General features: G+C 30.0%; 1 protein-coding gene across 1 annotated transcript; it reads left to right on the top strand.

Moving 5' to 3' along the window:
- Positions 1-8,526: 8,526 nt before the first annotated feature.
- Positions 8,527-10,227, top strand: LOC112293046 (60S ribosomal protein L7-2-like). The gene is made up of 4 exons (NM_001378779.1): positions 8,527-8,767; positions 9,233-9,330; positions 9,537-9,674; positions 9,836-10,227. Exons 1-4 carry the CDS (start codon positions 8,588-8,590, stop codon positions 10,152-10,154), a joined length of 735 nt encoding a protein of 244 aa, NP_001365708.1. The 5' UTR covers positions 8,527-8,587; the 3' UTR covers positions 10,155-10,227.
- Positions 10,228-12,468: the final 2,241 nt, after the last annotated feature.

Here is a 12,468-nt window from a genome sequence, read left to right as displayed (position 1 = left end):
TCGATCCGGATGCACCTACAATTGATGTCACAATTGATGGAGTGTTATTATCGGGAGTGGGAGTAGATGGAGGATCTAGTATAAATCTTATGAATGCCGCTACAATGGAGGAGTTGGGTTTGAATCACTTATTGCCTACTACATTGGTTTTGAGAATGGCTGACTCTAATTGAGTCAAACCTATGGATATTTTATAAAATATTGATACATTGATTGTGGGGATTACCTACAAAATTGATTATATTATTTTTCGATTGCAAAGCTCTATATTGTCATACCTAATTTTATTGGGGCGACCATGGTTGTATCAAGCTAAAGCTCAAAATGACTAAGGCCATGATACATTGACAATTGGAAAAGGTAATGATAAAATTGTGCTTCAAATATACCCTGTCCAATATTATGGAGAAACTCAATTTGCCAATTCAAAATTCATGTCGGATTATGAAGATGAATCTACAAAAGAAGAAATTGGTACACTTGACCCAATTTATGGTGATACAAGGCAAGTTGTCAAGCACACTAGAATGAACTACCAATGCAGGGGACCGAGAGAGTACTTAGTTCCTCCAGCTGTTATTGACGATTCTGATCATATGATTGCATATTGGATGAATAGACAGGATGTTAATCACGTTAGTACTATTGAACTGGAGTTGGAAAGTTCTAATGTATCGAATTTTATGAAAGATTCTAGAATTGAGCAGAACATCAGTCTAAAGACACCTGAAATTCCATGATGTCAACCAATTAATTTAGGTACAGGAGAGGCTTCCCAAATCATTTAGATTTATGAAAATATAAAAGGCAAGGAGAAAGAAATTTGGATGGATTACTTTTTATGCCATAAAATTACTTTTACATGGTCGTATGCGGATTTGAAAGGAATTCCAAATAAAGTTTGTGAACATTGAATTATATTGGAAAAGAACACTATACCAGTACGCCAAAGACAACATCGACTTAATCTAAAATACTTACTTATGGTAAAAGAAGAAGTAGATAAACTCTTGGAGGTTGGATTTATCTATCCAGTTTCTTTCAATGAATGGATTTCACCGATTGTTATGGTATCGAAAAAGAATGGAAAAGTTTGCATCTATCAAGATTTTCAAAAATTAAATATAGCTATCAAGAAGGATTATTTTTCTTTACCATTCACAAATAGTATATTGGATGTTGTCACTGGACATGAATGTTATTCATTACTTGATGGATTCTCTGGTTATAATCAAGTTAAGATTACAAAAGAAGACTAGTTAAAAACTACTTTTACTACAGATTGGAGGACCTTTGCTTATAAGGTTATGCCATTTGGGTTTTATAATGCACCAGCTACATTTCAAAGGATAATGATGCAAGCATTCGAGGATTATTTATAAATTTCAATGGAAATATTTCTAGATGATTTTTGTACATTTAGTACGAGAGCGAGGCAATTAGAATGTCTTGATGAATATTTGAATCAATGTACGAAATATGAAATTTCTTTAAATTCAAAAAAGTACCAATTTGGTATAGTTTTTGATAAACTATTGGGTCATATAGTTTTGATAGCAGGCATTGCTACAAATCCAAATAAAGTAAAGATTATAGTAGAATTAAAGCAACCAGACACTGTTACGGGTATTCAAGCATTTGTCGACTATGTCAGTTATTATTGGCAATTTATCTATTTATTCACAGTTATATGCCTTCTCTTGACAAATCTCTTGAAGAAACCACCAACTGATGGGACCAGTACATTTTGGTCAAAGGAATATACAATTGCATTCGAAACATTGAAAGAGAGATTGGTTTCAGCACCAATATTGGTGGCACCTTGTTGGACAAAACCATTCCAAGTTTATGTGGATGCATCTAATGTCGCGATTGGTTCTGTGCTAAGCCAAAAAGATGATCGGGGTTTTGATCACCCTATTTATTATGTAAGTCGTCAATTGGTAGTAGTTGAAAGAAATTATACAACAACTGAAAGAAAAGCATTGGGGATGATTTATTCCGTACAAAAGTTTTGACATTATCTTCTTAGTTATAAATTTGTTTTCTATGTCGACCATGATGCTTTAAAATATATGATTAATAAGCCTCAATTGAGTGGTCGTATTGCATGATGGATTCTACTCTTGCAAGAATTTGACTTTATTATTCAGGTAAGACCAGGGAAATCACATTCCAATGTGGACCATTTATCTCGGTTATCCAATATATTGGATAATGAATCCATTAACGATGTACTACCCGATGCGGAACTGTTTGCAGTAGATGTAATTACTCCGGAGTATAGTGAAATAATTCAATGTCTTTCTTACCTAAAAATGAAGAAAGACTTATTATGATAGTAAGCTTAGATCAAAGGCTTTGATGCCAAATGATTTGGTACTTCTTTATGATAGTCGATTTAAAAAATTTCCAGAAAAATTTCAAGTTCAATAGCATGGGCCATATCGAGTTATTGAAGGATTTCCAAATAGTTCAGTATAATTGGAAGATTTTATGGATACTAAATTTACGACACGAATCAATAGTAATCGACTTAAACTTTACTATACATAAACTCGAGACGGGTTTTCTCTTATAAAAGGGGGAGTCGACCCAATTGATTGGACCATAGTAAGAAGTAGGAGGGGGACTCTTGACAAGCATTGTGTTTTCTTTTGTGGTTAAGGAGAAGATGGCAAACATGGTATCTGCAATAGTAAGGATGGAGACCGATTGGAAGGAACGGCAAGAACGGTTGCAAGTAGAAGTTGCGATGTTACAAACTAAACTAGCCGCATTAGCAAAGAAGGCCAATAATTTAATATAGACCAATACGTCAGTTTTGGCGATAACGCCTTTGGAGATACCTTTGAAACCGACAAAAGAATGGCAGAAGATGTTGGAGGAGCGTGACAACCAAATTGCCCGACGTGAGTCTCAGGTACGGGAATTGGGTTTGTTGAATGAAGATTTGATGGTGCATTTGGATAGAGAACCCTCAAATATCGAGGCAGGCGATGAAGATGTAGCAGAGGAGAAGGTCACTAATTCAAAGGGTGGTAAGTCAAGGCTATTGATTGAAGAAGCCAACGCTGCTACGTCTTTTATAAGTTGAGGCTAAATAATGTTTGTGAGGACGCTGCACAATTAGGAGTGGGACTATGTAGAATAGATAAATAAACTTTGTTGTAAGTTACTGATTGATTATTGACAACCTTAAAAATTAGACTGATAGTTAGGCAGTTTAGTTGATAACAGTAGGTTGTTAGTAGAATATATGGTTAAGAATTCAAAAGGTCATAACCTTTGGAATCCGCTAGCCGACGAATCATCTTTTTGGTAGGATAAATAGGTTGAAGAAAGTAAGCTGAGAGCCAGACTGTGAGAGTCATAAGTCGAGAGTCAAACTGTGAGAGTCGTAAGCCAAGAGCCAGATTGTAAGAGTCTTAAGCCAAGAGCCAGACTGTAAAAGTTGTAAGCCAAGAACCAGACTGTGAGAGTCGTAAGCCGAGAGCCAGACTGAGAGTCATAAGCCGGAATAAGCTTGGTGCTACTTCTTTGTTTTCTTTATTATTTGCTTATGAAGAATTATAATTGAGAGAAGTATTGTTGAATTAATAATCGTAGAATAGATTATGGATTGAATTAAGATGGAAGTAGTAAGCCTCGATGTTTTATAGTTTGATACTTGATTTCAGATAGCTAAAATACAATCAATTGTGACACTAACAAATCCAATTCATATAATCAGTCTTTTCCCGTGTTCGAATCCACCTCTATTAGTTCAATTGCTTTGGTCTATTGAAGCTTGAATGCAACGAGAATAACATATGTCATTCAAAATTTCTAATAATAGTTCTTAATTTATTTATAAAGAGGAAAGATAGATCATTACAAATATGTATGGACTATTGAGGGCTCAACAAAATCACCATCAGTAATATATATCCTTTATTAGGATTTAAAAATAAATCCAAAAGGCATGACTTAATATTTATGGATCTTTACTTGATTGAATTGATCAAAAAGTCTTAAATATTAAGTCATGCCTTTTGGATTTACAAATACACCAATTACTTTTTAGCATCTCATGAATGATATCTTTTATAAGTTTTTTGATGATTTTATTGTTTGTTATTTAGACAATATATTAATCTATTCTAAGAATATAAAAAAGAATGAAGTTTATGTTTATCATATATTAGAAAAACTAAAAGATGTAGGATTTTATGCCAAACTAGAAATATATATATTTCATACTATTCAAGTTGACTTTCTTGGATACATCATTTCAAATTATGATGGATTTTAAGAAGATTCATACTATAATGGATTGAAAGGTTTCAAATATAATAAAAAATATGTGGTATTTTTTGAGATTTATTAATTACTATTGGATCTTTATCAAGATTTTTTTTCAAGTTGTGATTCTTCTTACTTGTCTAACATGTAAAGACAAATTTATGTAGAGCAAAGAAGCTAAAGTATATTTTGAAGCTTTAAAGATAATATTTATTTATACACCAATTTTATTTTATATTGATTTTTTAAGTCATTATTTATAGAAAAAAATATATTGGACTTTGCTATGGATACAATGTTGTCACAAATAGGAGCAGATCACAAACTTTAACCAATAGCTTTTCATTTCAAGAAATTTTTAACAAAAAATAGCTATAAGGTCCATGTCTAAGAGTTTTTTGCAATTAGAGATTCATTTTAAGAATGACATCATTACCTAAAAGGTACTTCTAATTTAGCCATTGTATATGCAAATCATAAGAACATCAATATTTTATAGTAATATATATTTTTAATTGTTACCGAGCTTGTGGGAGTATGTCTTTATCTTGATTTGATTTCAAGATTATTTATCAACTTAAAAAACAATAAGATTTGTTAAATTCTATTTTTAGATGTTCTTATCTTAAAAAATCAAAAGTAAAAAGTATAATTTTTTATCAACAAAAAAATATTCTTTTGAACCTCAAGAATTTTTATCTTTGACCAAAAATATCAATGTTGACTATTGATTTAACATTATTCAAGCGAGTTCTATCAAATATATCATTTAATTCTCTTATTTATAATAATAAAAATAATTCTTTCAAGTCTTATGATACTTCCAAGTTTAAATTCAAGAATAATCTATTATATTTTAAAAAATAATTATATACTCTAAAAGACAAAGTATGATTATATATTCTTCAAGTTTGTTATAACTTTTCAATAATTGAACTTTTTGAATACAATAAGACTTTAAAATTAATATCTAAAGATTTTTGGTAGCCTCAAATGTGGAGGGCAATTAAAGACTTTGTAAAATCATATGATATTTGTTTAAAATAAAAAATTCCTTGTTATCAAACTTATCAACTTCTTCAGCTATTACTTATCCTAAAATAATCATGGTCTTTTGTTTTTATGGACTTTATTGTAGATCTTTTAATTTTTAATTTTTATGATTCTATATTTGCAGTAGTAGATTTTTTTATCAAGATGGAATATTTTATATCATATACTAAATTTATTACATGTAAAAAAATAATTGAGCTTTTTTTGATAACATCTATTAATATTATGGATTTTCTCAGAATATTTTATTAAATAATGGAACAATTTTTATAAGAATTTTTAAAAATTCGCTTTAAGATTTAATAGATAGATATTAAATTATTTTTGGCTTTTTTTCTTTAAATCAATGGATAAATAAAGTGCATAAATCAAGTTTTAAAGCAGTATTTGAGATGTATCATCAATTGTCAATAAGATCATTGAAAAATTCTTTTGTATTTTTTTTATAATATTATGATACATTCTTCTAGATTATAAATATTTTTTTTATTAATTATAATTATCATCTATAATTTGATGCTTTTGAATTTTTTAAAATTGATAATCCTATGACAAAAAAATTAGCAAATTGTTTATTTGAGCTATATACAACAATGAAGGCATAATTAAAAAAAACTCAAGAACAACAAAATATCAATGTGGATGCCTATCACAAGGAATAACATCAATTTTATATTGGTAACAAGATATGATTATTTTATTGCAATATCAAAACTCGTTGCTTTTGTGACAGGTTAGATTAGCAAAGGCTTAGATTATATCTTATTTGTAAATAAATCAATCTATTTCTTTATTGATTACTCTATCAAAGTCTACAAAGATCCATTTTATATTCCACATGTCTCTTCTTGAACCATATAAGATAGTGAATATTTTAGGAAGAAGATAAATACTACTTCTTTTTATAAAAATAGATAATAATCAAAAATTTATAATAGAAGAAGTTTTAGATTCTAAAGAGCATTAAAATAAACTGAAATATCCTATTTATTAGTAAGGATATGATATTAGTGAATGTATATAGAAGCTAGTCAAGCATCTTATAAATGCAAAAAAAAAATGTCAATGCTTTTCATTAATGATGTCCATCAAAATCAAAATAAAAAATAAAAAATATTTGCCATAAAAGAAATAAGATCTATAGAGCATTACATTCTATTTTTTTTTATTCGTTATTTTTCTATATTTATGATATTGAAGAGATGGAAAATTAATAACCAACATATTCAACTTAAGAATTATCATTTTTCAACTTATTTAATGAGATATTGCGATTATTTCAACCTTTAAGATAATATAATAGAGATAAAGATCCTCAAGAATGATATATTTTTCTTCAAATAGATGGCAAGATATAATGCATTTGATATCACAACCTTGGAAGAAATTCCCAATGTTTAATGATTTTATTAGAAGTAAGAATGGCTCTTGATAGAGTTACAAATGTTTTGTTTGAAAGAAGTTATGAAGGCCTAAACAACAATTAAATAACAAGGTGGTCTTCTTGACATAGAATAGAATATTATTGGTAGTTAAGAAAACCTATCAATTATCTTTAAAAAAAACAAAGATTAAAATGTGTTGCAAATATAATTTTTTGCATCTTGGACTTTATCAACATATAATCCTAATTCTTCTTGGAACTTGTTGTTAGAAGAGGAAATAATATTGCAGATATATATATATATATATATATATATATATTTACTCCAATAGTTACTCAAATAATATGAATAAATAAAAATAAATTAAATTAGATAAATTTGATAATATTTTTTAGATAAGCTTCTTAAAAGTTTCATAGTTGCAACTTTGACTTTAAACATGCTTGCTATTGTTTGATAGGTTAGAAACTTATTCAACAAATTTAACTATGTGTTGCAAATGTTAATAACTTGCGATACAAGTTAACTATGTAGTTTACATATAGAAAATTTGCATTAAAAGTTAAAACACGTATTTTATAAATTAGACACATATTAAAGGTCTTACAGGATGTTGCTATGTAGCTTTTAGTTAAATAATATATATGGAGGCAAGAGTAAAACTTTCTTCATTCTTATCAATGCTTTTCTAGTCTTTAGTCTTATTTTAAGCCTTTATAATTTTCTTATCTTTAACAATAGCCATTCTAGTTTAACATTATATCATCTTTTAATGATTATCAATTTTCTTTTATGTGATACAAGAATATATTGATCTTTTAGTTATTTGAGATTTATGTCCTTTATACACGTATAAGGCTACAAGAATCAATTAAATAAATAAATATGTATATATATATATATATATATATGAGAATGTTAAACAAATTTGAGATTTTACTAAATGAATCTACCTATGACAAAGAATATGATAATAATAATGAATATAGTTGATTTTTATTGGTTGTAGAATTAAAAAATAAATAAATAAATCTAGAATTCATTATTTTTTTATTTTTTATTATTTTTTTTTGATGGTTAGGATGGATAAATTGATTCAATTAATATAAATGATTAGTTCTATTTAATCTTTTCTCATATATAATTATATAATTATTAAATAGATCTAATTTTTTATTAAATAAACCTAATCATGATAAAGAATATAGTAATCATGATGGATATGGTTGGTTTTTATTGATTTTGGATCCAATGAATTAAGATTTATTTATTTATTTATTTATTTATTTTATATAGTTTTTTGAAAAATGATGGTTAAGATGGATGGATAAATTTAATAAAAGTGTGAATATATTTTAAATATATATATATATATATATATATATATAAAAAAAATTTTTCTTTCTTTTTATAAGCATATAATTACACAAAAAATTGACTATTTAATTGTAAATTTATTTTTGGTGCATTGAATATAATTTAATAAACATATGTATACGCACACATAGTAGTATAACATGTAAAGAGTAGTCCAATTTTTACACAATACATAAAGAATTCAAAAAACATTGAGAGTTTGCTTTCAGTGGAGATTTTATAAGAAACTCGTCAATAAATTGATATAAACGATACGTTCTAGAGTTCAACTGAGTTCCCCAAAGTTCAGAGCTCCATGACGCGTTCCCGATGAAGGCTCATTTCGACCGTCAATTCTCATTGGAACTGGGACCGTAGGATGGGGAATTAGGGTTTGGAGCTCGTGTGTGCAACCAGGGTAAGCCACAGCAATGTCCAACCGAGGGCTCTTTTCGCAGCCTTCGCTTGCATCACCCCTCGCGGTCAGGCTCCCAGTCCTCTCAGCCACCATGAGTGCCGAGCAAGCCCCTGCTGTTGTGCCCGAGACGCTCCTCAAGAAGCGCAAGAGGGACGAGCAATGGGCTGCTGCCAAGTCCTCGCAGCTTGCCGCTGCCAAGTCCCGGAATGCTAAAAACCGAACCCTCATTTTCAAGCGTGCTCAGCAGTACCAGGAGGAGTATCAGAGACAGGTGAGGCGGTTGCGAAAGGATTTGGGTTCTTAGTCGATTGCGGGGGCAGCTTAGACTGTTGATCATTGTTCAGTAGACGAGGTTGGGTTTTAGGGTTTAGTGACAATGCTGAGTTTATGGCTTACGAGTGGATAGGAAATGCCATGTTAAGGTCATTACAAACCTTAAGTTTGTGTCTTTTCAGATTGTGTTTGTTGTTTGCTGCATAATCGATTGTTTTTTGGTTAGGTCACGTGTCAGATTACCGGCCTTATTGGAATGCGCATGACCTAATGTTAATTGAACCTGGCAATAGTATGTCTTCAACTTCTTCCTTGTCTACATAGTGTTGAGCACCTTTGCGGGTTAGAGCAAGTTCAAGATACCCACACGTATTTCTTGGCATGTGCCTCCAGGGTAGTTTGTTTTGTTGCCCTTGCGAGTTGGATATTTTGTTCGATCTCCTAAAGCGTTTCTGTTGTACAGGAGAAGGAATTGATAAGCTTGAAGAGGGAGGCTAAGCTCAAGGGTGGATTCTATGTCGAGCCTGAGCCCAAGCTTATGTTCGTCGTCCGTATCCGTGGGTAAGTTCAAGCCCGAATTGAATTTTTGCCCGATGTATCTATTCCTCCAGAAGCAGTTGTAATGCACTTAGGCAATCAGCACAGATTAGTATTTCTTTTTTTCCACGATCAATTTCCTGTTTAAATTTCTCTCTAATTATGTTCCCTTTTTTTGAGGTGGAATGTTGTAGAGGAGTGCTGACTTCTTTTTTTTCTTGTTGATCTAGTATCAATGACATGCACCCCAAGGTCAGGAAGATCATGCAACTGTTGAGGCTGAGGCAGATCTTCAATGGCGTATTCATGAAGGTGAACAAGGCTACCGTGAACATGTTGCGCAGGGTTGAGCCATACGTCACTTATGGGTGAGTTCGATATCTCTATGGATTTTGTAAGAATTGAAGGTAGCATCATTACTTCGATTGAAATCGGCGTTTAGGGAATCGGTTTAAGAAAACCATTGCTAAACATTGACTTGGGCCGTACACAGCAGCAACACTTATTGGACTTCACTTGTTTTATTCAGGTATCCCAACTTGAAAACTGTCCGGGAGTTGATCTACAAGCGTGGTTACGGCAAGCTTAACAAGAGCCGCACTGCCTTGACCGACAACAGCATCATTGAGGAGGCACTTGGAAAGTACGGTATCATCTGCATTGAGGATCTCATTCATGAGATTTACACAGTCGGCCCCCACTTCAAGGAGGCGAATAACTTCTTGTGGCCTTTTAAGTTGAGTGCCCCTCTTGGTGGTCTCACGAAGAAGAGGAATCACTACGTGGAGCATGGTGACGCTGGCAACCGAGAGGCTAAGTTGAACAACCTCGTCCGTCAGATGAACTAGAGTTCTGGTTTTTCACCTATGCCCGACGGGCATCATTAACTAGTAAACCTTGTCCCAAATTCCGAGGTTTTAATTTTGCTTCGTGTGATTTTTGGATCCACTGGATTGAATGTCGGTGTTTTCTTGCTCGTACTGGACTGGTAATTTTTTGTCGGTGGGTGTTGGATGTTACATGATTGGCCTCGGAATTGTTTCTGCTTTTGTTCTGTGCACTACCCCTCGTCCACGAAGAGTGGAATCTGAAAAGCTATGATGCGAGTACATACAGAAGTTGATTCTACCATGCCGTGACTGTTCTGTGGCACGTTTGGTGCTAAAAACCCCCGCATTCATTTCTAGAGGACTTGTCGGCATCCAAGTGTCATGGGGAGGCACTATTATTGGCATGGCTATTCCGAAGTCATTACGTGTACTCCGTAGAGTTGATCGGTTGGTACATTGAATGGTGTGTGAGAACATTGTGTCTTGCATGTAGGAGTTCACCACAAAAGATAAAAAGTACTGTTTTTCAGATACAGTACACACCCTCAAGAGCCTAGTGATTACAAGAATCTTTCTTTCAGTCAAATCATTTGGACTACACTAAAAACGCGGATGTGTCCAGGTTCTCAATAATTCTACAAGAACTCTTTGCAAATCCTAGAAAAAGCGACAGTGTTATTTCTTCACAATCTGAGTGCTACAGATATATATATATAATTTGTTAACAAATGTTATTTGATTCACGGAAGTGTCACTTCGAAAATTATTTTGATGTCACTTGAAAGCGACATTAAAAAGTTGTATCTGTATTACTTCTCATTAAACATGTGTGGAATCTAATGTTTTAAGTTCTTGCTTAACCTAAGATATAAGACATATATATAAATTATAGAATCTACATTAAGATATTTTTATACTTAGATTTTGAAATGTAGAATCCATTAAAACATCTTACAAAAATTGAAATTTTGTTAAATCCTTCTTAAACAAAGTCAACATTTTTAAAAGTTGCAATTAATTAATTAATTAATTATTTATTTATTTATATTTTCTGTTTTAACAAGAAATTGAAATTTAATTTAATATTTAATAGTGATAATGAAGGATTTTTGTACCTTTTATATTACATTTGATATTTATTTTTATATAAATGAATAAAATTCATCTTTTGAAGCTATATTTAATATTTTTTATTAATATTGATAGAGATTTTAGAGGGCCCAACTATGTAAGTTGGATCTAAAGCAACATAAAAATATAAATAGATATTATATCTTTAATTAGTACTAATATTAAAACTAGGTTTTAGTAATTTGAATTATCCACAAAGACAACAATTTGGACCTTATTAACTATGCTTTTGACATAATTTAATACTTTGAGCAAATAATTTAGACTTGTATAATAAAATCAATAGATCAAAGCAATATTATTTTTAACTTATTAGATCTATTTGTGATTATTGATAGTTATAGCTTATTATACTTAAGCATCATGTTACTATATATATATATATATATATATATATATATAAATAATTATTTGTGCTATTACAATTTAAAATTACAAATTTAAATTTAAATAAATAATAATATCATAGTTATTAGATTCAACTCAAATAATCTATGAAATCAAATATAGATTCAATGTATTAGGCAACAAACTATTTAAGGCCTTAGAAAAATCTTAGATTCAAATCAAGAAAGTCAAGTATTAATTAAATTACAACAACAAATGGAGACAAAACAGAAACATTTGAATATTTTAGGTCATTTATTCAATTAGATACAATGAAATTTAAAAAGAGAAATAAAAACTAATACTTTAGTTAATTTAATGAATATATATATATATATATATATATATATATACACACTCATATTACCTCAAAAATTAACAACAATAAAAATCTAAGGTACTACTTTAAAAATTAATTCTTAATCAAAGATCAAAATAAAATTTACACTATCTTACTACTTATTCTATATTTTACTATTTTATAGGAACTTCAAGTGGTCCCTTATACATTGCTAAGACTTTGGTTTTATGCTTGATTTGATACTTTATCAAATAAAAATTTTAAATTCATGTATGGATATATATATATATATATATATATATATATATATATATATATATATATATTAGTTTGTGATTTAATTTAATTTACATATTATATAGATATTTTTCGTCTTTAAACATTTTTTATCTTTAAATATTTAGATATTTAATATATAATAAAATATGATTAAATATTCTATTTGATTTAATATAAGATTATTAGAATATAAGTTTATTTGTTATAAAAACATATATAAGTTTTAGTTTTTTT

The sequence above is a fragment of the Physcomitrium patens genome, chromosome 2 (genome assembly GCF_059467195.1).
Source record: "Physcomitrium patens ecotype Gransden chromosome 2, ASM5946719v1, whole genome shotgun sequence".
NCBI lineage: Eukaryota > Viridiplantae > Streptophyta > Bryopsida > Funariales > Funariaceae > Physcomitrium > Physcomitrium patens.
This window is presented reverse-complemented; position numbering and strand designations above follow the sequence as displayed.